Below are 25,469 nucleotides of genomic sequence, written 5' to 3'. Positions count from 1 at the left end.
ATATTCATTCTAAGGAGAAAAACTATTTGTCCTGCGAATAATGCCAGTGATTTTGGTTATAACTTCACCCATTGGAATTCAACTCAGTGACACGCTCACCAAAGATGTCTAATCCATTCCAGTTGCAGCTTGCGACACTGCATTCTTGTTTGTCAAAGTGCTGAATAAACCTTTGCGTATTTTTTTTGTTAATGAGGTGAGCATGGAAGATATTTGGTCAAACAGTAACATATGTCAGTCTCAGTTACGACTCGAGTATAAATTAGATACAGTAAATTTGCATCGGCCAGTTATCTAAGAAGGTTGTTGATTTCTAATTGTACTCAAAAAGGCCTCCAACTGAATGCAGTTGCTTTCCTCTCAAGTTTGATAGAACTAACCATTTTACCAGATCCTGAATGAGCTTGCTTTCATTAATTTTGCTGTTTCCAGCAGAAAGAATTCACGAGCCTCATGAAAACAGCACCCTGTGGTCTAATAAGCACCATACACCTGCTGCACATACTACAGAATCTCACATTTGCATGGGAATAAAAAGGTTGAAGGGAGATAGCATAAGCAGCCTGATTCTTCTGAATACATATTGTTATGCAGGAGTTGGAAATATGATTGTGTGGTTGCAAAATTCTACAGACAACCTAGGAGGAGAGAAATAATCCTTCCTTGGCTCCTGAAGGGTAATGCCGTGGCCGTTTATTTCCTTTCTTTAAAAATCACGGCTTGCTACGTGGGATAAAGAAATCAAAAACATGTCGTTACTCAATGTAATTCCCTCAAAAGGCTGATGAAGGTGCCTCCATAAGTGGACATCTGTTTCAGGCTAAAGTAAGAGAGTTATATTGCAACACTAACGTTACAGAAGTAGCCAAGTTCCAAGGTGAACACCTGGTGCATTTGGCAACTCTCTTTTTCATGCCGGTTCCTTCAAGGGCTGTCAATTCAGTGTCAGACTTTAATGGGCGTTGAGGTGATTTTATGAAATATTGGAAATGATGCTGTTAGAAAGCAAAAAGAGTGATCAGCTGCAGGGGGAATGACCGATGGAACCAGCTGCACTTTCAATTGATAGCTGGCACAGTCCCTTTCGGAACAGCACACCATCATTTCCGAAAGGAAATCTCTCACTTTCTGGGTCACACTGGATTGCCCTGGTGCTACTCAGTCTCAGACAATGGCATCAATACTCAGTAAAAGTAATAGAACAAAGGTGAAACACTTTCAATATCGCAACAATGTGTACTTGGGGAAAGCTTAGGTAGAGGCTAACATTTCAAAAGAAAACAGCATCGAGACTTATGGTGGTGTCCCGCTCAAACATGTAACAGCCATCAAATTGCTATGGGTGGAATTCAGTTTTCAGCTAAATCACTGAATGCAGCCCCATGGTAGCTGAATATCAGTTGCTCTTTTTTTTTAAAATTTAGATTACCCAATTATTTTTTCCAATTAAGGGGCAATTTAGCGTGGCCAATCCACCTACTCTGCACATTTTTGGGTTGTGGGGGCGAAACCCACGCAGACACGGGGAGAATGTGCAAACTCCACACGGACAGTGACCCAGAGCCGGGATCGAACCTGGGACCTCAGCGTCGTGAGGCGGTTGTGCTAACCACTAGGCCACCGTGCTGCCCTAGAATATCAGTTGCTCTTAAAACACAGGAATAGAATGGTCCTGCTTGGGATATGGGGACAGAAAATTTGACACTCTGCTTCTTGCCTAGCCAGTTCAGCAGTGCTTTTGCTGTCAATCATTGAAAAATTCAAGGCCATAGACATGGTAGGATATCTGCAAAATGTTTTTGCAATGCATTGGGATGAACCACTAGCACTAGCATTGAACTGACTGTATCTGTCCCTGATGGAATCATAGAATCCCTACAGTGCAAAAGGAAGCCATTCAGCCCATTGAGTCTGCACTTACACTTTTGAAAGAGCACCCTACCCAGGCCCCTGCCCTATCCCTATCGCCGTGGTACTGCCGTGCCAATCGGGCCCACAGATGCCCCAAACGGGCATCTGGCACCTGTTTCACGACAGCTGCGAGCAGGTGTGTTTGCTGCCGTGTTGAAACGGGCGTGAACGCCCGGCTGCTCGGCCCAGGAGAATCGCCGCTCGCCGTAAAAAACGGCGAGCGGCGATTCATGCCGTGGGTCGGGCGTCGGGGGGGGGAGAATAGCGGGAGGGCGTGAAAAATGTCGGGAGGCCCTCCCGCTATTCTCCCACCCGGCGTGGGGGGAGGAGAATTGTGCCCTTAATCTCCAGAGATTGGGTGGGGTGGAATCCTGGGCAGGATTCTGTGATCCTGAGGCTTCAGCATGCCCCCAAGAGCAGCGATTCTGACCCCTACAGGGGGCCAGCACGGCACTGGAGTGACCCAAGCCGCTCCAGCTGCTGATACCGGCATCAGATGGGCGCCACGGGTCTTCTCTGTGCTGGCCCCAGCGCAACATGACGTAGGGCTATAGGGGCTGGCGCGGAGCAAAAGAGGCCCGCAGCCCAAGAGGCCGGCCCGCCAATCAGTAGGCCCCGATTGCGGGCCAGGCCACAACGGAGCCTCCCCAGGGGTCAGACCCCCCCTCCAATCCCCCACCAGGTCGCCCCCCCGGATGGATGCATGCCGAGGTCCCGCCGGGTAAGACCACATGTGGAAGGCGCTGGCGGGACTCGGGTTTTTTATGCGGCCACTTGGCCCATCCCGGGCTGAGAATCACCTGGGGGGGTCGCGTAGAGTGGCCCCTGACCGGAGCTGCGCCGGCGCCAATGGCGCCGATTCTCCCCTCTCCGGAGAATCAACGGACTGGCGTCAGGGCGGCGTCGCACGATTCGCGCCCGGCCCGGCGATTCTCCCAAATATATATCCCAAACATTATCAAGCAAAAAGTCACCAAATTCATCCATTATAAACAGGGAAAATTTCCCTGACCCGCTTCCCATGACCTGAAACATCTTATTCGATCAATATGAAACAAGATAAGTATTTCACTCACCGTTAATCCTATTTCACCTCTTGATCCTATTTCACCCTAAAACCAAAATATGAATGTGTTTAGTAAACTTCACTAATATTTATATTTGATAAGTAAATATATTGAAAATTTGATGTCTATCATTGGCGTTTTTTGTCAGATCTGACACATGTTCCCCCTCTTTCTTTATTGAATCTCACTGGGCCATGGAAGAACGCTCAATGCTGCTCTGCAATGAGATGTTAAGGGCTGCACAAAAGAGCCACAGAGACAGTCTGTGAATTTCCCTTCCTTCATCTCAAGAGAGGATCACTGTGGGACATCTCCCAGTGGCTGCATTGAGCCCATGTCCTCCTGCTTCATGGTGCAATGCCTTTACCACATTAAAAGGAAACCACAATATAAAGTACTGAAATTAATCTGGTGAATTCTTACAGGTGCTCCTGGCATTCCTCGAGGACCATCCTTTCCTGTGTCACCTGGAGGACCCCGTGGACCTGGGGGACCAGGAGGCCCAGGTGGCCCAGCTTGTCCTTGATCACCCTGTAGATTGGTGAAAACGTATGTGAATAAAAATAACGTGCATGAGATAGCCAGTTTGGTTATTTTTACTTTCAATGACAAAGTCTCTAGGGAGACCATTTTTAGATTTTATGATCAATGAAAACTAATTACAATTAAATTAAAATTCCTTTGAGCAATGACACAGAAAATTAAGTCAACAGCAAATATGTAATTACTTCAAATTGTAACGCAAGTAAGGAAAATCAAGGAAAAGTAAGAGTAATATTTACAGTAAAGAATGCAAAGAAGAATTCTACAAGTACTAGCACTACCTTCATGAGACGTCGCTTAATAAACTGCTGATCAGCCGACAGGAACCCATGATTGACTCTTGGGTAAGGAAACGCCATCTGATCAGGCAAGGAAAGTCAAAGTTTGGAGGTCAGAGGTCAGAAAGGTGAAGGAGTGGCAAGGGAAGGTTTCAAAAGAAGGAGGAGAAACAGTTAAGAGCAGCAAGTTAACATTTCTATCAACTACATACAGTTCAGGCTTTTGGCTATGAAATCCATGCCCTATCAATACCAATATATGAACACAATAATATAAGCAAAGGAAGCAGAAACTGGTGGGATTGATAATCCAAAGCTTGATCCATCTGTCTGTCATCAAATGGACTAAATGTTCAGCTGTTTGATATCAACCTTTCTTTCTTTCTTTCTGTCTAGCTTTCTATTCATTTATCTCCAAATTCAAATGCCAAAAATCTGGAAATTAATGGTAACATGATTAGCTAAATTTTCCCATTGCCACTGTTAACAGGGTAGCAGAGCCTTTTGAGGCCTCGGTCAACTCTGCCCTTTTGCAAATCACTCCAGGTCTGGGTAAAGGTCCCATTTTCAGGGTTATGAACCATGGCCATTTGCAGAACCAGTGAATTCTTGGTGGTAATGGCAGAAGACCTAGAACCATAAGAGACAATGGATGCCTATAACAGGAAGAGGATCCTTAAAAAAATTCTGTTTTCTTTAAATGCACATGAGGAAGACAACTCATGCCTTCTTTTTGCTCACTAAAATTTGAATTTGGGGCCTCTTAGAAGCAACTGAAGAAGAAAGTGTAATGCTGCAGGATGTGGTGAAATGAGCAGAAAGCCCTGCTCTAAGACACATCAATACTACAACATTAGTATTACTTTGACACATTTAATATCATTCGGAAAGTCCTAGACCAGGGGTGGGCAAACTACGGCCCACGGGCCGAAGGTCTTTATGCGGCCCACCAAGTCATTAAAAAAAAAAATAATTTTTTAATTTAAAAAAAAAATTTTTTTTTAAGGTTAATGGGGGGGCTGTTGGGTTACTTACTGGTATAGGGTGGATACGTTGACTTGAGTAGGGTGACCATTGCTAGGCACAACATCAAGGGCCGAAGGGCCTGTTCTGTGCTGCATTGTTCTATGTTCTGTGTTCTATATGAGGCGCCCAGAATCATAACCGGGTGAAGTAATTATTTTACTTAATATACTATGCGGCCCTTTAAAATTGTGAATTTCTGAATGTGGCCCTTGCACGGAAAAGTTTGCCCAATCCTGTCCTAGACCCTGTCACTAAGATTCTTGGTGATGCAGAAAATCCAACCAAAAAGTGTGTTTCATAGGTGCAGTGATGTCAAAAATAGTCACTATTTATCTCCCCATAGAGGTGCCTATTTAGGAAGTCCCTCTTTTATACCAGGTCATATAATTTTGCTGGTCTGATAACCAGCAATGTAAAATTGCACACCTTAGTGTGTCTATTAATTGGTAGATTTCCATGGATTCCACATACAAAACCATTATGATTTATAGCGATGCATTCAGTCAGACATTAGTCCAGCATACTAATTCTGTGCTTAATCAAACAATGAATAAAATATTACATTGAATGAATTTAACCCTTAGATCCCGGTATCAAAGATGTATTGGTATCAAACGGTCAACCAACTGAATAGGATTATTTTATTTTAATGTTTCAGAGAAAGCTTTGTTCAAAACCAAATCATGTATAGTTAATAAAAAGAGTCATTTTATTAAGACCACGGCTGCTTCATGAATCAGAAGTGGAATAGTACGACATTCCTCTTCATGCCACATTAATTAAAATTTATTTGAATGCAGAAACCTTCATCATCTGCTTAAATTAAAATCATGTAATTTATACACATTCTCTTGATTCGTTAACTGCATTTGAATTAATTTTGTATCTAGTTTCCCTTTTTCTTTTCCTGGCTGAATTAAAATCCGGTCAGTTTCACTTATCTTTGTTCACCCTTTACCCTGTCCCCCTCTCCTGAATCTCTTATTTTCCCTCAAGTGGATCCACACTGCTCTTAAAGACTGGAAGGTGAGACAGTTGCTCTGGTTGCTCTTTGGAGGCTTTCAGTCATCTTTGGTGAAGCAATCAGCCAGAGCACTAAGGATAATCAAAGCTTAAAATACTGCGAATGCTTGAAATCTGAAACAAAATTGGATATACTCAGGATATCTGGCAGCATCTGTGGAGAGAGAAACCAAGTTAATGGCCGGAATTCTCCAGCTGTTGGGATTCTCTGTTCTCACCTGCAGTACATCCCCCATTTGCGGGTTTCCCGGCATGGTGGGTGATTCCGATGAGAAATCCCATTGACAAGTGGCGGGAGTAGAGAATCCAGCCACCAGCAAATGGCATGTCGCCGAAAACCACCCGGCTGGGGTACCAAGGAATCCAGCCCAATGTCTCAAGTCAGATACGACTCTTCTTCAGACACTGAAGTCATATTCAAATCAAGATGTCAATTCTGCTTCTCAAGGCACTAGAGGTGTTTGGAGAGGGAACTTCTCTTCTGCCACTATTACTTACTTTTGATTTCAGATGACCGAAAGAGATTTTCTACCCCCCTTTTTGGCAGGAGGGAATGGCAGAGCAGAGTGCGTAAGGGAATCCCAAAACGGCTTTTATGCCAGTGAAATTTTCACGCACGATTGTCTACGCGCCCCCCATTGTGACATAACGGGGTGCCGCCATACAATGACAGGAACCCCATGACCTCGGAGATGGCTGTGAAGGAGTAAGTTGCACATTTGGTGGCTCCTGCTCCGGTCGGACTTTTGGACCTTTTCCCCCGATTTTCTACCGGACTTGAACTGGAAAACTGAAGACAGAGGCAATTGTGTACTGGATTCCCACATCAGCGCATGGAGAGAAGGACTAGAAGTGCTTGTAAAGGCAGAAACAGAAAGACAGAGAAGGCTTGGGCTGAAGCTGCAGCGGGAGACAGCAGGGCGGAGGACCGGACCTCTGGTTTGTCGACCCAGTGGTCAACGGAGCAGCTGATGCAAGTTATTCAGGAAGGCTTTGCTAAGCAGAAACTGGACTGCTTGGAACCGATAAAAGAGTCGATTGAGCGGCTGGAGTTTAGATTGGACGCCCAAGATCGGGTGATCCAGAAGGTGGAGAAGGCACTGGCTGAGCGGGAGGAACATCAAACTGCGGTGGCGTTGGAGGTGGGAATGCTGAGAGACCAGCAGAAGAAACTCCTGGAGAAGGTGGAGGACCGGCAGAACTTGAGAATTGTTGGGCTCTCGGAGGGGTCCGAAGGAGCAGACTGTGGGCATACATCGCAGATATGTTTGAGAAGCTGCTGGGGGATGGGGCATTCTCCCAGCCCTTGAAGTTGGACAGGGCTCACAGAGCACTCAAGAGGAAGACACGAACGGGAGACCCCCCCGAGGGCAATGGTGGTGAGATTCCACAGGTACTTGGATAAGGAGCGCATTTTACAGTGGGCCAAGCAGACACAGAGCTGTAAGTGGGACAACAGTATCCTATGGTTCTACCAAGTCCTGAGTGTGGAGGTGGCCAGGAGAAGAGCAGGCTTCAACCAGATTAGGTCGATCGTTTTTAAGAAAAAGGTGAAGTTTGGACTGTTGTATCCGGCCCGTCTCTGGATCACGTACGAGGAACAACACTTTTATTTCGAGTCGCCTGAGGACGTGAAATGGAAAGGACTGGTGGTGGACTGAGAACTTTTGAACTTTGCTGCAACGTTCATGTTTTTTTCTCTTTTTGTTTCTCTGTTCTTTAAAAAAAAAAGTTTCTCGTTTTTTGTTTTGTGGAAGCTGCTTGTAATGCCTTTTGCATTGATTTGGGACCAGTGGCAGAACTGAGTGAGTTAAGGTTTTCATTTGCACTGTTGGGGGATGGAGGTGTGCTTGTTTAGATTTTGGTGTTTTTCTGTCAGGCAATTGTGTTGGGATTGTTTGATGTTGGAGTATGTTTGTATGAGCGGTGGAGGGGTGGGGGAGGGAACAATAGGTGGGAGACTATCCGGCGGCCAGGGATGGGGGCCACCAAGCTAGCTGGGCGGACTAGCTCACGGAAGCGCAGTGGGGGGTGTGCATATGTTCGATTTATCAAAGGGGTTGGGTTACAGAGTGTTGTTACCGGAGGGGGGGAAATGTTCTGCTGACGAGGGAAGGACATGGGCCAAGGGACAGAGAGGAGGTTGGGGGTGGAGGCTTCCTGGGGGCGGGCCGGTGGAGGCGCGGAGCATGGAGCAGGCCCAAAAAAGCGGATGGCTCATCGCCGAAGTGGCGGGGGGGGGGGGGGGGGGGGGGGGGGTCAATGAGGACCCCAACTAGGCTGATCACCTGGAATTTCGAGGGTTAAATGGGCCGGTCAAGAGGGCATGTGTGTTTGAGCATCTTAGTGGACTGAAGGCGGATGTGGTAATGTTGCGGAGACGCACCTTACAGTAACTGCCCAGATTAGATTGAGGAAAGGCTGGGTTAGTCAGGTCATTCACTCAGGACTGGATTCAAAGACTAGAGGGGTCGCGATCCTGATCACTAAGCGGGTGGTGTTTGAGATGGGTAGAATAGTCTCGGATGTGGGAGGTCGGTACATTATGGTCAGTGGGAAACTGGAGGGGGTGCAGGTGGTATTAGTAAATGTGGATCCGCCAAATTGGGATGAGGTGGAGTTTATAAAGAGGGTGCTGGGGAAGATAACAGACCTGGACCTGGAAGGTTGCTCATAGGAGGGGACTTCAACACAGTTATTGACTCTGGCTTGGACCGGTCAAGCACGGAAATGGGCAGGGTGCCAGCAATGACAAAGGAACTAAAAGGATTCATGGAGAAGATTGGGATGGGGGGGGTGTGGATCCATGGAGATTTGGGCAGCCGAGGGTGAAGGAGTTCTCCTTTTACTCACACGTACATAAAGTGTACTCCTGGATCGATTTCTTCATTTTGAGCAGGGCCTTACTGGCAGGGGTGGTGGACACGGGGTACTCGGTGATCACAATCTCAGACCATGCTTTGCACTGGGTTGACCTGCAGGTTAGTAAAGACAGTAACTAGCGCCCCCACTGGAGGTTAGATGTGGGACTTTTGGCTGACGAAGGGGTACGCAAGCGGCTGAGGAAATGTATTCAGAGCTACCTGCAGCTCAATGGCATGGGGGAAATTTCAGCAGTGGTGGTCTGGGAAGTCTGGGAAGGTGGCTTTGGTCAGAGGGGAGCTGATCGCGATATGGGCCCATAGGGAGAAGGTGGACAGGGCAGAGACAGACCGACTGGTTAAGGAGATACTACAGATTGATAGGAGGTATGCGGAGACCCCAGAGGCAAGGCTTTTAAGGGAATGGCGGAGGCTACAGGCAGAATTTGGCTTATTAACCACAGGGAGGTTGGTTGAGCAGCTGAGAAAGGCGAGGGGGGCGATCTATGAGCATGGAGAGAAGGCCAGCAGAATGCTTTCACAGCAGCTTAGAAAGGAGGAGACAGCCAGGGAGATAGGGAAAGTAAATGACGGAGATGGGAACCTGGTTGGACATTCAGTAGGGGTGCATAAGGCGTTTAGAGATTTCTACAGTAGGCTGAATAGGTCGGAACCCCCTACGGGGCCGGAGGGGATGAGGCACTTCTTGGGAGGGCTGAAGTTCCCAAACGTGGACGGGGAGCTGGTAGAAGGGCTGGGGCCCCCGATCGGGTTGGAAGAGATAGTGGAGGGCCTGAAGGCCATGCAGGCGGGTAAAGCCCCTGGGCCGGACGGGGACCCAGTGCAGTTTTATAAAACGTTCTCTGGTATATTGGGGCCAGTGTTGATGAGGATATTAAATGAGGCAAGGGAAAGAGGGGTGCTGCCCCCGACGATGTCACAGGCCACAATTTTACTGTTTCTGAAGCGGGACAGGAACCCAGAGCTGTGTGAGTCCGACAGGCCGATATCCATGTTGAATGTGGACGCCAAACTGTTGGCCAAAATTTTGTCCTCCAGGATTGAGGATTGTATTCCGGACGTTATTGGAGAGGACCAGACAGGGTTTGTTCTGGGTAGGCAGTTGGTGGCCAACGTAAGAAGGTTGTTAAATATGATCTTGATGCGCAATGGATGTAGAAAAGGCTTTTGATCGGGTAGAATGGGATCATCTGTGGGAGGACTGGGACGGTTCGGATTTGAGCAGGGCTTTATTGACTGGGTCAGGTTGCTGTATCAGGCTCCTGTGGCAAGCGTATGGACAAATAGGACAACATTGGACTATTTTAGATTCATCGGGGGATGAGACAGGGATGCCCTCTCTCCCCACTGTTGTTCGCGCTAGCTACAGAGCCGCTGGCAATTGCTCTGAGAGCCTCAAGGGGCTGGAAGGGGCTGGTTCCCGGGGGGGGGGGGGGGGGGGGGGGAGGGAGTCTCGCTCTCTGCAGATGACCTGCTTCTGTATGTATCGGACCCATTAGAGGGGATGGAAGAAATCATGAGGATTCTAGGGGAATTTGGACGGTTTTCGGGGTATAAGCTAAATATGGGGAAAAGTGAGATGTTTGCGGTCCAGGCGAAGGGACAGGAGAGGCGATTGGGGGAGCTGCCGTTTAGATTAGTAGGGGGAAGCTTTAGGTACCTAGGCGCGGGAATGGGACCGGCTGCATAAATTATATCTGGCCCGGCTAGTAGACCAAATGAAGGACGATTTTCGGAGATGGAACGCGCTCCCGTAGTCATTAGCTGGGCGGGTGCAAATGGTGAAGATGACGGTCCGCCCGAGATTCCTGTTCGTGTTTCAATGTCTCCCCATCTTTATTCCGCGGTCCTTTTTTAAATGGGTCAACAAAGTGATATCTGGCTTTGTTTCGGCGGGCAAGACCCTGCGGGTAAGGAGTTGCGGAGAGGGCGGGCTGGCGCTGCCAAATTTTAGTAACTATTACTGGGCGGCGAATATAGCCATGATCAGGAAGTGGGTGGTGGGGGAGGGGTCGGCATGGGAGTGTATAGAGGCGGTTTCATGCAAGGGCACCAGTTTGGGGCGTTGGTAACTGCACCTCAGCCGTTCCCACCAGCACGGTCTGGTCCCCAATCTGTAATAATCACCGATTTGCCCTGGGAAATGTGGATGGGGGGGGTTCCGGATATGGCGGAGAGCAGGGATTGGGAGGATGGGGGATATGTTTATAGAGTGGAGCTTTCTGAGTATGAGAGTGCTGGAGGAGAAGTTTGGGTTGGCGAGGGGAAACAAATTCAGCTTTCTATTGGTATCAATATGGGACGTTGATGTTTCCTCCTTGTTTAATGGTTAGTCTGATATGTGCCCTCTATTAACAGGCAGGGATCTAGTCCCTGAATGTTCAGATTGTGTGTGACTACTGCCTGAGTGTCATGCACATGTGTGCAAGCTTCCATGGGACTGTGCATGACAGCTACACCTTGGGACACTTGGAGATGCCCGGCGTCTTCGAGGACCAGCCCAGGATGATGGGTTGTCTCTTTGGGGACAAGGGGTAAGCGCTGAGGCCCTGGCTGATGATGCCATTGCGGATTCGGAGACTGAGGCTGAGACCTGATATAATGAGGCCCAGGTTGCCACCTGTCATGTCACTGAGCGGTGCATCGGACTGCTCAAAATGTGGTTCCAATTCCTGGAACACCTTCCAAAGGGTCCCCGGCTTTGTGGTACTCTCCTGTGCCCTCTACAACCTGGCAGAGCAGCGGGGCGAGATGCTGGAGGAGGAGGAAGAGGGACATGCGGCTTTGTCTGAGGAGGAGGCGGTCCAATGGGAGATGGAGGACGAGCCTGGGGAGGACTCGCAGGAGGAGCTGGAGGGTGGAGGACAAGCGGTCGCAAGGATCCAGAGGCACGGAGGATCAGGGAGTCCCTTATCCTCACCAGATTCTCATAGGATGTGGCTTTCTCCATCAGCTAAACAACCTTTACCCCCATCCCACCCCCCCATTTACCTTCTTGCCCAAATCCACCCTCCCCCATTCACACTCGCTGTTTCCCTCCTTCCCCTCCCTCATTTCCCTCCTTCTTCCTTCCCACTCCTCCAATCCCATCTCCCCATTTCCCGCATCCCCCACACCATGCCCCCCCATCCCCAACCAAGGATCCACCCTCCAAGGATCTGTGTAACATCACCCCAGGGTGATGGGCCTGTCTTGGCACTGTCAATGGGTCAATATCCAAGGAGAGTGATATCTCGCTGTAAGACAAGCTCTGGTGCTCCTCAGTTTATGTCAACTCTTGTCTTTCTGCTGGCAGCCCGTTCATACCCATCCACTGAACGGGGTTTGCATGGGGCCTGTTTGATCTTGGACTACTTTGCCTGAGTTGGGCGGGGGTTGGGGGAAGCAGAGGGCAATGGGTGGAGATGTGAGCAGGCTCGCTGTGAAGATTAACGTGGAAAAGGCTTCACATGTATCAGGTGTAAAATGCTTTAATAGTGAACATTTGAGATTTCCATTCCCCCTGGCTACAGATAGTAACCCCCTCCCTTATCAATCTTCTTGATCTTTCGTGGTCTACTGCTACTTCTAATGTGTCTCCAGGATGCAGATCAGAGGTGGAGGCAGCCGACTGCTTTCCACACCATGTGGCATTCGATGCATTTGGCGGACGTCCTCTGGAGGGCCTGAAGCCTGGGGGCCCTAGCCGACTTCCCGATGTCACTGGCATTGCCATGCCATCCTGTTCTGCCCGCTGCCCTTGAGATGCACTGTTGTCAGGAGGGGGAATTCAGAAGAACTGGAGACCGCCCTCATTTCCTTGGTGACAGGTCCCAGGTTGGCCTCCAGCGCTTCCTCCTCCCTAATGGTACCCATAGGGCCCTGGGGGTCTCCATGGGACAGAGGGGCAGCTGAAATGAACTCCAGGGGCTTCTGAGTCATCTGGCTCTGCCAGCCCTGGAGGGTCCCCATTGTCTGCTCCATGGTGCTAATGCCCATGGTTCTCAGTGACTGGGCATGCTCTTTAGTGCCTCGGCAATGCCCATCTGTGTCTGGGACATGTCCCTCAGTAACTGGGGCATGATCTTGAGGTGCTCAGACATGGTCGACACATACTGAGCCATGCCTTGGGCACCACCACTCATGATTCGGATGTCGTGCTCCAGACTTTCCATTGTGGTCGCCACCCTAGCAGTGTTGGCCTTGGTGCCATGCATTGTCGGCATCATCTCCTGCACCTGTAGCCTTTCAAACTCCTCCAAGCGGCTACGCACTCGCTGAGATGTCACTGACATCCCCTTCTGAATCTCACGGCTGTGTCCTACCATCTGCATCAGCCCTGGGAGAACATTGTCCAGAGGCGTGACATCTGTCTGGGATCCAGCTGAGTCCTGAGATCCAGCAGATCTCCGAATTCTGTCTCCCTTGGATATTCCTGCCTCCACCTGAGGTGCATCAGCAACTGTGTGCTGCTCACCAGATTGTGCCTCAGAAGCCTGCCCACTAATGTGGCCCACCAAGGTGTGTGTCTCTGCGCTGGTGGAAAGTGGGAATGACAGCTGTGACACCTTGATGGTGGTCTCTTGGATGGCGGGAGGGGAGGGTGGAAAAACGACTCCGGATGTGCCGGTCCCATCAGTTGGAGACCCTGCGAAACAATGGATATGTGGTCAGTGAGAAGGAAGGATTATTTTGTCTGACATGAACAACTCACTTCTGGCAGGTCATCTGGGTGAAGGGGCAGTGGACCCTCACCTCTGTGGTGCAGTCCACCCTCACTGTCGGTGACTGCTCTCTCCTCAGACAACCCTGTGATTTCCAGTGCTTGTTGCTCATAGAGTGAAGGCAGAAATCTCTGGTACTCCCCCCCCCCCCCCCCCGCCTTGGCCCTTTCTCGCTTATTATAGGCTATCTTCTCCTGTGGGGACAAAGAGTGGGCATTGTGAGATGCATGCTTGATAGGTCAGGAGATTTATAGCAGGTGGCATGTGTGGGCACCGCACCTGGACAAAAAGACAGTGTGCTGGTGGGTGCCAGGGGGTGCTGAGGAGCAATACGAAGATCGAATGTGAGGGGGGTGCGAGATGTCTATCAGAGATTTGTGGGGTGGGGGAGGGTTGGGATATTGAGGGGTGACAGGCGGAACTTACATCAGAAGAGAGGTGGCAACATACATTTGCAACTCGGTGAAGGTCTTCTTCAAACATTGGATGACGGTCTCCTGATCAAGCTGTCCGACTGACAGCCATTACCACTGTTTCCCAGACGGTATTGTTAACCCTGTTGCAGATCCTCCTATCCCTCGGGGAAACAAGGGCCGGGATTCTCCCTTCTGGGGACTAAGTCCCCAAGCTAGTGGGAAAACCGGCGCCAACCACTTCAGCGTCAACAGCCCCTGAAAGTAAGGAATTCTCCGAACTTTCGGGGGCTAGGTGGACGGCGGTGGGGTTGGCGCCACTCCAGCCGGTGCCGAAGGGACGGCGCGGGTTCGCACATGCGCGGATCGGTCGGCGTGATCTCACGCATGCGCGGACCGGCCGGCGTGTCTCCACGCATGCGCAGACTGGTCGGTGTATTTCCACGAATGCGTGGGGGTTCAATTCTCCGCGCAGGTCCCCAGGCAAATTGGCAGAGCCCTACAGGGGCCCGGCGCAGAGGGACAAGCCCGCCCGCAGATCGGTGAGCCCTGATCACAGGCCAGGCCATCGTGGTGGCCCCCTGGCGTTGGATCCCCACACGCCCCCCGAGGCCGCACACTCACCTGCTAGATCCCGCCATGCGTGAGGTGAGTAATTCATGCCGGCGGGACTGGCCACTCGGCCCATCGGGGCCCGGAGAATCACCGGGGCGGGGGGGGGGGGGGCGCTGTCAACCGTCGGGGGGGGGGGGGGGGGGGGGGTCGGAGAATCCCGGCCCAGATGTCCCATCTCATATCCACAGCGCCCCGAAGCCTGGCCAGGTCGGATCGCCAAAGCAAGGAACACGTCTGCGTGCTGCCACGCTTGTGTGTTGACTGAGAGTGAGTGGAGAGGGAGTGTTTAAAAGCAGCTTCTCCATGTTAGTGGTGAGATGCTTAGGTGGCAGACTGGCGAATCAGACGGCAAGACAGCCATTAATGGCGAGAAGCTCATGGGGGTGTATTTTTGGCACTAAGTGCCGTTAAATACAGGCCGCAATCTCTCCAACATGGCCTTTGAGAACACCCCACCAATCCCATCCATAATTACACTCATAAATGTTTCCATTAAATCGCTGCCCTTATCTCATATATGCCAATACTGAGGAAGAGCTTTTCTTTCATTTTAAAGACTCTTTTTATTTAATTGGCCTCATTTTTAAAAATTGATTTTGTATTGGTCATTGAGGGAGGGATTTGAAATTCCCACCCTAAGTCAACAGAATTTTGGCTATGCTCCAAATATTCCAGCCCACCTGCAACAATGGCCGCCAATGGCGGGACTGTAAAATCCTGCCCCAAGTCTTATTCAATTTAAATAATTACAGTAGTATGCTGGTTGAGGTCTGACTGAGCACCCACACATTATCCACAAACCTTGACAGTGAGGATCTGATTACTGTGCAGAGCCGCCACTGAGGGGGACCCCGGCAAACCCTGGGAACACAACACAGTATAGGAACAAACAAAAAAAAACACAACAAAACAGCACAAGGTTTCCACATTGCAACATATAACAGGACATGCCAGCTTGTTACATTCTCACTGTTATCGTTAAGAGTATGACAACTTTATCTACACCACCACTGGAGACGAGCTAAGATTCTGAAATAACTTTCCTTGTGGCAGTTTTCCACAATTTTTATTCAACTTGTGCCATTTTCTTAATAGTTCTCTTTATCCAGTTGAAATTGCGCTGCATGACGTGACAGTCGTAACCTTCCCAAGCTAGGAGGGGAAGTAAATAAATCTGGCCTCCTGTTTCTGATTGCCCAATGCTCGGAATGCATGAGTATACGCCAAGTGAGGCCAGAATTGGAATGAGCTTTCGTACTCTTTGTGATTAAATAGGCAGGCCAACGCATTAAAGGGATGTTTTTAACGTAATCTGCTGGTTATGGAATGGAAAGCAAAAATAGAATGGGCAGATGTTCTGATCCTGTCAATTCCTTGATTGAGGACTTATCTTTTGGAGGGTCGGTGCAGACTCGATGGGCCAAATGGCCTCCATCTGCACTGTAGGCATTCTATGATACCAAGTGACAAATCTTGTTTGAGTCAATACTTTTAGGTAAGCAATGAACAAAAGGGAATCTGAGATCAAATAAAGGGGAGCAAAGCAGCATGATTGGCAGCTTCAACAATGGCATTTTCTGAAGAAATATCAAAAGGCACTAAAACCCAATCAACTGTAAAATAACCTACATTGCTGCAAGTAGAATATGTGCTGCAGAATAAGCATCTCTCAAATAATAGGCAACTTTTCATAGCTGAGATTTCAGAACTTTGCTCTCTAATAAGGCAACAATCCCCATTCCAAATAAGGCCACAACAAGGAGATCAACATTAATATTTGGAATCCTTGGGGGTGGGGGGTCTTCATTTCAGAATCTCAGCATCGTCCCCTGCCTGACGTTTCTCCTGAAACGTGTTTACAAATGATGTCCCAGTAAAATGTGTAAAGGTTGCGACGCAACAGCATTTCTCATCAAAAGCACCAGAATATATCAATCTTAATTTGAGTATCAAGCCCGTTTCTATCTCAAGATTGTTTTATGTCACTGACCCAGGACTTGCGTTCAAGAGACAAAGCAGAAGTCAGTTAAAAGCCCATATTTCTTTTTTATTTATGGCAATCATTTCCCATTAGAGACAATTATGATTGTTCATAGCTATAAAAATGAGGTTTAGCATCGTTTAGTTAGGCTAGTTTGCCATTACAATATAATAATCTTTATTGTCACAAGTAGGCTTATTAACACTGCAATGAAGTTACTGTGAAAAGCCCCTAGTCACCACATCCCGGCGCCTGTTTGGGTACATAGAGGGAGAATTCAGAATGTCCAAATTACCTAATTGCACGTCTTTCGGGACTTGTGGGAGGAAACTGGAACACCGGAGGAAACCCATGCAGACACGGGGTGAATGTGCAGACTCCGCACAGACAGTGACCCAAGCTGGGAATCGAACCTGGGACCCTGGCATTGTGAAGCTATAGTGCCACTACCATGCTGCTCGTTATAAGATATCATAGTGTATGATAGTCTTTCATTTCGCATTAAGTATTTGCAACATTGCGTAAAATATTAATAATGGCATTCCTTTGTTTTCTCATTTTCAGTCATGGTTATTTATCATCTTGCTAGTTGAAATTAATTTTTTTTTTGAATTTAGATTACCCAATTATTTTTCCAATTAAGGGGCAATTTAGTGTGGCCAATCTACCTACTCTGTACATCTTTGGTTTGTGGGGGTGAAACCCACGCAGACATGGGGAGAATGTGGAAACTCCACACGGACAGTGACCCAGAGCCGGGATCGAACCTGGGACACGGCGCTGTGCTAACCACTAGGCCACCGTGCTGCCCCTGCTAGTTGAAATTCATACAGGCTGTCACTCTTTATTTCTATCCTTAAAATAAGCCTTGCAAAACAGATGTTCCAATTTTGATTTGTCAGGGATAGAAAGTGTATCTAATACAACAATAATCATGGATTCTATTACAAAATATTCCTGATTTTTAATCTGCTTTAATTGTTTCTAACATTGAAAATTGAAACTTTGTAGTAGATTAGGCGTGCCGAGATCAAAAAATAAGTTTTTGACTAACATTTTACACTGAGGAGCAGCTTAGCAGTGTTGAGATGGATGGATGGATTTGATTATTGTCACGTGTACCGAGGTACAGGGAAAAGTATTTTTCTGCAAGCAGCTCAACAGATCATTAAGTACATGAAATGAAAAGGAAATAAAAGAAAATACATAATAGGACAACACAAGGTACACAATGTAACTACATAAGTACCGGCAGCGAATGAAGCATGCAGGGGTGTAGTGTTAATGAGTTCAGCCAATAAGAGGGTCGATTAGGAGTCTGGTAACAACGGGGAAGAACTGTTTTTGAGTCTGTTTGTGCATGTTCTCAGACTTCTGTATCTCCTGCCTGATGGAAGAAGTTGGAAGAGTGAGTAAGCCGGGTGGGAGGGGTCTTTGATTCTGCTGCCCGCTTTCCCCAGGCAGCGGGAGGTGTAGATGGAGTCAATGGATGGGAGGCAGGTTCGTGTTATCCTAGCAGTTATCCATAAATTATTTCAAGACAAATCAAAAAAGCAGCAAATCTTTATTAAAGAATTCACGTACTACGATTCCCTCAGTGGACCCTTCAAAGTGAGTGAATGGGTGAAAGGACTTTTATAGAAAAAAATTCTTCTTTTATTTAACTCTGCTTCCTTCTCCTGCACTCGATCTCCTGGTCGAGTAGAGCCAGGTTACATGTGGCCAACCCTTTGGGGTGCCTATTCTATAATGCCTGTGTTTAATAGGTGTGTGAGTGTAGGTTGATTTGATGCTCTCTGATTTTCATTGTTGCTCTCTGCAGAGGTCTTCTGGAAAGTCAATCTGAGATTGCCAGCTTGTCACTCACTGTATTAGTAGATAATGGACACAAATTCCCAACCTATTCAGTGATACATCGATTGGTGTAGTTGTACATCAAACTATCGACTAGCAAAGATGATGATGATCAAAAACTGTTAAGTGCTCATATGTATTGATTGTAAATAGTGACAAGATCGCACGAAAGAGAAAGAGGTTAAGTTATTAAAATGCGGAGCTGTTACCTTACTAAAGATCACTACTGCAGTGATGAATTTATTAAAACATTACTTTTAAGATTTCCTTTGTGGAGCCTTGGAAATAGATCATTTCTGAGTGTGAAAGTGATGTAACAAGCCCCACTTGGAGTCAATTAATTCTTAGCACTAGTGTCCGGATTGCTTTGACTTCAAATAGGAGCTAACCTTTTTTTAAAAGCCCGGTGAGTAATTTACAACATTAACTAAAAACTATTTGAAGATTTATTTTAAAAGAATGACCTTCGAGTTGGGTTGTAAATGATACTGTGCCTCGTTTAATGCTCCATATTGGTGTATTGCAAATATTCAGGAAATCGCTTGTGAAAGGTAGTCCCGTGTTGCCAGAGATACAAGCCAGTTGCAGTGCAAGTGCAGCCAAATTTTTAAACTTTCAATTATAAAATTAAAAACCCTTCAGGTGCACCACTGTAATACCTTTTCATTTCTACTGCCTGAAAATAAACTGATTATCCCATGAGCTTGTTTAAATGATCTGACATGACAGCGATCGGTGACAAGATCTTGGTTAGTTTATTTGATAACATACAAACAAGGCCTTACCTTGCACCATTCCCATTCAAAAGTGATGTGAGCAAGCACATCCCAGACTGACCCTGCACTGCATAGAACATAAACCTGGCTTCAAATTCATAAATTTTAGCACCAGAGTGTGACTTTATTACTTTCCATTTACATTGAAAATTGATAGACTCCAATGGCACTGACTAGACGTGCTAAAACGTGTGCTTGTTTTATACATACTTTTTACATGGATACTCCCAAAGGAGACATAATAATTCAGAGTGTATCATAGTACAGGATGGTTCCATTATTTTCCACTTATCAAGAAAAATCCAATAGTTAACAGTTGTCTAGAGTGTGCAAAATTTGTTTCTCGCACACTTCTTAATCAGAAGTTTAACATCTTGGTATTGTAATTCTGCATTACTTGAGAACACTCTGGTGTGGAATGTGCGTTATTTGATTTTGATACTTCACATTGAAACAGATTGAGAAGATGGGGTTCAATTCAAATTGTGAGGAATTTTGAAATAAAAGCAGAAAATGTTGGATAAACCCAACAGATGTGGCAGCATCTGTGGAGAGAGGATTGTTTCGGCAGCACGTTAGCACAAGTGGATAGCTCTGTGGCTTCACAGTGCCAACGTCCCAGATTTGATTACCCGCTGGGTCACTGTGCGGGTCTCCCCGTGTCTGTGTGGGTTTCCTCCCACAGTCCAAAGATGTGCAGGTTAGGTGGATTGCCCATGATAAATTGCCCTTAGTGACCAAAAAAGGTTAGGAGGGATATTGGGTTATGGGGATAGGGTGGAAGTGAGGGCTTAAGTGGGTCAGTGCAGACTCGATGGGCCAAATGGCCTCCTTCTGCACTGTATGTTCTATGTTGTTTCAAGTCCGTATGACTACTTCAAAACTCTGAGGAAGAATCATACCTGTGCAAAACCATTAACTCAGCTTCTCTCTCCACAGATGCTGCCAGACCTGGTGAGCTTTTGCAGAATTTCTGTTTCCATTTCAAATTTCGAGCACCAAAGTGTTTTGCTTTTTTATGACGAATTGTGAATTGATTGCAATTCAATGACATGCGTCGTGTATAGTATGAATAAAAATAAACCCATAAAAGAGTCAGATTAAAATAATTCAAAGTTTGCAGCCCACAGATTGTTTTCAGGACTATCGTTACAATTAATTTTGGATGGATATTATTATGATAATTAGGAAATCTAGGTAGATGAAGTACAGTGAAGATAAATTCCGTTACATTTGAAAATTGGACACAACAAATATATAAAAATCATTCAACGTCATTTCACTGGGTTAATTAGATGTAAGCTAGTTTAAATATGAATGTAAAGTATCATTCTTTGTTCATTATATTTTCCAATCAGCACTCATAAAGCAAATATTTATTTTGCCTTACTCATCTGATAATAGCCATAAAAAGGCACATGTGTGGATCATTAATCCTAACCTGAATTCCTGAACATATCACATGGCTAAACAGAAGATTTATGAGAGAGACGTTTTCTATTTAAATTGTTTACTTTCTCGCAGCTTCCAGTGCCCCAGCTATACGGCTCCATTTTTCCTTTCGACTGCAGTTTTTAGCCTGAATTTTCATTTGAGAAATGTAGCCATTTCCATGTGGTTTTGTGTGCAAAATAGGTGAGAGGGCTTTTGCTGCAACTCTGCTCCTCAAAATAGTCATTGTGACTTCTCTCCCATGACCCTGATGTGTTTGCTGCAAGAATGATCCAATGCATTTAAATGCTGAGAGAAGGGGAATTTTGAATTTAGATGATAGACCAAACATGATTGACTCCATTGGCACCTGACCAGACGTGCTAAAATGCGTGCTTTTTTTATATATACTTTTTATATGGATACTCCCAAAAGAGACAATAATTCAGAGTGTATCATAGTACAGGATGGTTTCATTATTTTTCACTTATGAATAAAAATCCAATAGTTAACGGTAGTCTGGAAGTGCGACATTTATTTCTCCTACACTCCTTAGTCAGAAGTTTAACATCTCTGGTAGTGTAATTGTATATTTCCGGAGAACGCTCTGGTCTGGAGTGTGCTTTATTTGTGTTCCCCGTCGATGATTTGAATGGCAGGTGCCTAGTCCCTGACATCCTCAATATTCAGGCCAAGAGTTGGAGTGGACAAAAATCAAATCTTCATTTCCATGGCAAATGTTGCCTAACTTTAAACGATTCGCCATTTGAACTACAGCATTAAGAAACATAGAGCCTACTTAAGAGGGGGTCAGCTTGCACATGACTGGCAGAAATGAAGGAAACTGAAATGCAGCACTCAATGACAACAGTTCTGATCTTTAAAATGAATTTGAACCAGGAATGCCTGTTTCAGGCACAATGTGAAACCTGGTCCCTTAACTGATTTGCGGCCATAAGTCACATGAAGCACAAATAGCGAGTAAACGCTGTGCAATGGGCCACCATGCCTTTTCCCTCTGTTTTGTATGACAGAAATAGGCGCAGACGGGATGTATTGCACAAGAAAATTGGTCACTTTATCACTAAACTGCCTGAGGAACTGGAAGCTGTTGATGACTTTGTACTTTCCAGAAAACAATACCCGAGCAGCAGGCAGCTTTCCTCAAGGAAATGCCTTTACAGCTATTGAAAAAATATGTCCCTTGCTATTATGTTACACATTACAGGTTATACATTATGCAAACCAGCGTGTTGTCTTCAGTATCCCCAGTTCTTGTACCCACTCTGCTCTTGATCCTGCCGGTGTATCATATATATCTTGTGCCAGTATGGGTACAGTCTGGAAGCTCACTCAGGCAGTAAGAGCATGGAAAATATGGCGTTGAATGGCTGCATTTGGTTCAAGGGTGAGGGGTAGAAATTTCCCTGAAGATGCAGTGTTAAAAGAGATTTCTCCCCCCATTTCCAGGAGGGTTGATCAGAGAAAGGCTCCATGGTAGTGCTCTCAGCTTGGAGTCAGAAGGTCATGGATCTAAGCCCCACTTCAAAGATCTGAGCACATAATCTCGGCTGATGTTTCAACACATTACTGAGGGAGCGCTGAAATGTCTTTTGGGTGAGTTTTTAAACAAAAACCCCAACTACCCGCTGAGGTGTACGAGTTGAAAAGCAGGGACGTTCCCTCGGTGCCCTGAACAACAGTTATCCCTCATCAAACAACACAGAAATACCTCCATTGGCTATTATCTCTCATAGCCGTTTGGAAGACTTTCCAAGCTGTCTGCCACATGGTTTACATTAGAACAGCGACTGTATCTCAAAAATACTTCTTTCGTTATTGAGGGTTTTGTGACATTCTGCAGATGTGAAAGGTGCTACGCTACGCTAAAGAAAATTATTTTGCTTTCCTTGTATTAACATTTCAACCATTATAGACAAAAACAGTAAATGACACAATCCTAGCCGGTGGTACTACTCTGTCTCTCAATTTAAAAAGTGGCAATCTATCATGCACTTGTAAGAATATTAATTAATCAATATTCAGCGCATTCTTTGCATTTCCCTTTTTAACAATTTTTATTGTATGACATGGAAACTGTGGGGCTGAGTTTTGGAGGGGGGTGCATATTACTTCACCATCCCCCACCCCTCCCCCCAAGTTATAGAAGTCAATTTGAAACCAAATGAGCGACTTTTAGAAGTGCCGTCCCACAGCAGTCTAAATGATCTGATTGGCCAGCAGCCTGAGCATTGCTAGAACTCAGTAGCGGTCGCTGCTGGAAGCAATGGGACATGGACAAAAGGTAAGTCCCAGGATTTTAGGTAGGGATCAGACAGGATCTGGAGGCTAGGCAGAGAGGCACAAAGAAGGGCTATCATTTTGGGCAACAGTGCTTTCTATGTGCACAGGCCGCCCCCTTAAAAACCCTCCCGGCCTTTAACCAGCTGGTTTAAAAGAGCTACCTGCTCACTCTCGCCCACCTGCCCCGTCAACTGCATTTTAGTATGGGCAGTGCAATATTCTGGTCAAATGGTTTCTTTTTTTTTTAAAATAATTTTTATTGAGAAATTTTGATTTTATTAAGGGCAACACAGTAGCATGGTGGTTAGCATAAATGCTTCACAGCTCCAGGGTCCCAGGTTCGATTCCGGCTTGGGTCACTGTCTGTGCGGAGTCTGCACATCCTCCCTGTGTCTGCGTGGGTTTCCTCCGGGTGCTCCGGTCTCCTCCCACAGTCCAAAGATGTGCAGGTTAGGTGGATTGGCCATGATAAATTGTCCTTAGTGTCCAAAATTGCCCTTAGTGTTCGGTGGGGTTACTGGGCTATGGGGATAGGGTGGAGGTGTTGACCTTGGGTAGAGTGCACTTTCCAAGAGCTGGTGCAGACTCGATGGGCCGAATGGCCTCCTTCTGCACTGTAAATTCTATGATTAAGCTCAGCTGCTTTGCCATTTTTTTTCTTAAATGGCAGGTGAGTTGTTGATTTCAGGGCCTACCTATTATTTTATGCGGACCGGATTGGGAGTGGGCAGGAAGGTGGCAGGCTAGCAACCTGTCATATTTTAAGTGGCCCCACCCTACTCACCCTGTCAAAAATGCAGCCGACAGGGCTTGTAACATTCAGCCCATGTCTGCAGGTTACAAATGTAAATCATGATTCAGATACTCCTGGTTGAAGCATTCTGGGTAATAGAGTAAAGTTACTATACTCAGCGGCATGTTACTGCACTGTGACCACAATTCAAATTATTCAATGATTACAAGTTGACAACTGTCAGGTTGAAAGGTTGAAAATCTGTTGTGTAGTCTGACGCCTGGGTCTCCATTTGTACCGACTGTTCAGTGTATTTTCCTGATGGTAACAGCACTGAATTTGATCAGTATTGTTTGAACTGCTGCCACTCAGTAACTGATCAATCCTTGTTAACTGAATTTAGCTAGAAGCATGTACTGACCTTTTGCACAAGGACAGGCAAATGCAATCTTCAGTTCTTGATACTTTGACAAATAGGGAGAATACATTTGTTTCATTTAGTATTTCTGGACATCAACTATTGCTTCAAGTGCTAATTTGAGGGAGGGGAAGAGGTGGAGATGGGCAAATAACATATTGTCAGAAAATTAACTGCTGCAATGTTTGTTTTAACTAGAAACACCCTTTGGAGGAACATGAGATCTGGTACACTACAAGAGCACATGAATCAAAAACATGCTGTTACAATCCACATGCTGTGACTGTAAAAGGCCAAAGATCAATTATCTTTTTTTAAAATCATACTACAAAGTGCTGGAGGACACATAAAAGCTGAGCATTTGGCTGTGGTGGTGAACAGATCTAATAACACACAGAAGTTCTTAATTTAAATGAGCTGACATCTCAAAAGAACAGAAAACCTTCTTCTAACACTTGTATAATCAGACACACATGAAAATTAATAGACATCATTTGTCCAACTCCCTTGCACGCTCTGTGTGCCTGTATGTAGTCATCCCGTCAGACTGCTTTTCCAGAGTTGCTGTAGACTGAAAAGGGGAAACTCTAATCCACCCGGTGGCAATGGAATGGGGACAAGGGAGTGTTTAAATGGTGTCCAGCCTTACTGACCCATTATCATTATCATGCTTATCATTTTATCATTTAACTGCTGCAGAGTCTCAGAAATTTATGAAAATTAGGGTTGCATCCTAGCTAACGGGGTCTCGACTGAATTCAAACTCAGGCCGCAACAATCTTCTTGCCAGCAGCTGTTAAGGGGATGAAGATTCTCCAAGGTACCTGGAAATCATTTCTTTATGGGGCCAGAAGCAACGCCTGGCCAGCTGCTGATTTCTGCCCATTTAAAGCCAAACATGCAGGTGTGGTTGAGAGTTACGGAGATACCATCTGTGGGTGTGCCCAAACAGAACCACTGGGGTAAAATCTCCAACATTACTGTACTTACCAAGACATTCACACCTCTAGTGCATTCTGCTTTATTTTTATTCTGTGGCTAGCAGAACCAATACGGACGGTAGTACCATCACAGGCTGCTGAAGAACAAGCAGTACAGTAAACAGGAACATTTATTTCGAATTATCAATGCACGTCGTTGATTGAGAAACGTTGGAGAACTGATCTTGTGTTGTGGATGCACAGTCCCTTCTAACCCCAGGAAGGCCTAACACTTCTAACACTAGGTGCAAAATGGGACCTTCAGCACTGCCCTGATGTGTCAGCTGCACTAAAACGTGCTCCAGTATGGCCAGTTGACGACATTGATGTGGAGTGGAGCAGAACATTGAGAAAAGAGTCTCACGGTTTCATTAGTAACTACACTCAAACAATCATGCAATACACCTCAGAATGCCATCACGTGGCGGTTAGAAACTTACCCGTGGCCCCTGGTCCCCTTGATCACCCTGCAGGACACAAATATGTTGAATTAACATCAATGCAGAAACAATAGGAAATTTAGAATTTTGT

The 25,469-nt window shown here is 46.3% G+C and overlaps 1 protein-coding gene across 5 annotated transcripts in view; it reads right to left on the bottom strand.

Annotated features, from left to right (window-relative positions):
• Nucleotides 1–25,469, bottom strand: part of LOC119963079 (collagen alpha-1(XXV) chain) — an 816,994-nt gene that overhangs the window by 202,581 nt on the left and 588,944 nt on the right. For 4 of the 5 annotated variants that reach the window (XM_038791653.1, XM_038791655.1, XM_038791654.1 and 1 more), the window contains exons 6-9: nt 25,379–25,405; nt 3,803–3,880; nt 3,402–3,509; nt 2,988–3,023 (exon numbers count right to left, since the gene is read on the bottom strand). In XM_038791653.1, coding sequence (XP_038647581.1) covers nt 2,988–3,023; nt 3,402–3,509; nt 3,803–3,880; nt 25,379–25,405 — 249 coding nt within the window. Of the gene's footprint in view, nt 1–2,987; nt 3,024–3,401; nt 3,510–3,802; nt 3,881–15,262; nt 15,323–25,378; nt 25,406–25,469 lie in introns of all 5 variants that reach the window. The other variant, XM_038791652.1, reaches the window with a different exon arrangement.

The sequence above is a fragment of the Scyliorhinus canicula genome, chromosome 3 (genome assembly GCF_902713615.1).
Source record: "Scyliorhinus canicula chromosome 3, sScyCan1.1, whole genome shotgun sequence".
Classification (NCBI taxonomy): domain Eukaryota; kingdom Metazoa; phylum Chordata; class Chondrichthyes; order Carcharhiniformes; family Scyliorhinidae; genus Scyliorhinus; species Scyliorhinus canicula.
This window is presented reverse-complemented; position numbering and strand designations above follow the sequence as displayed.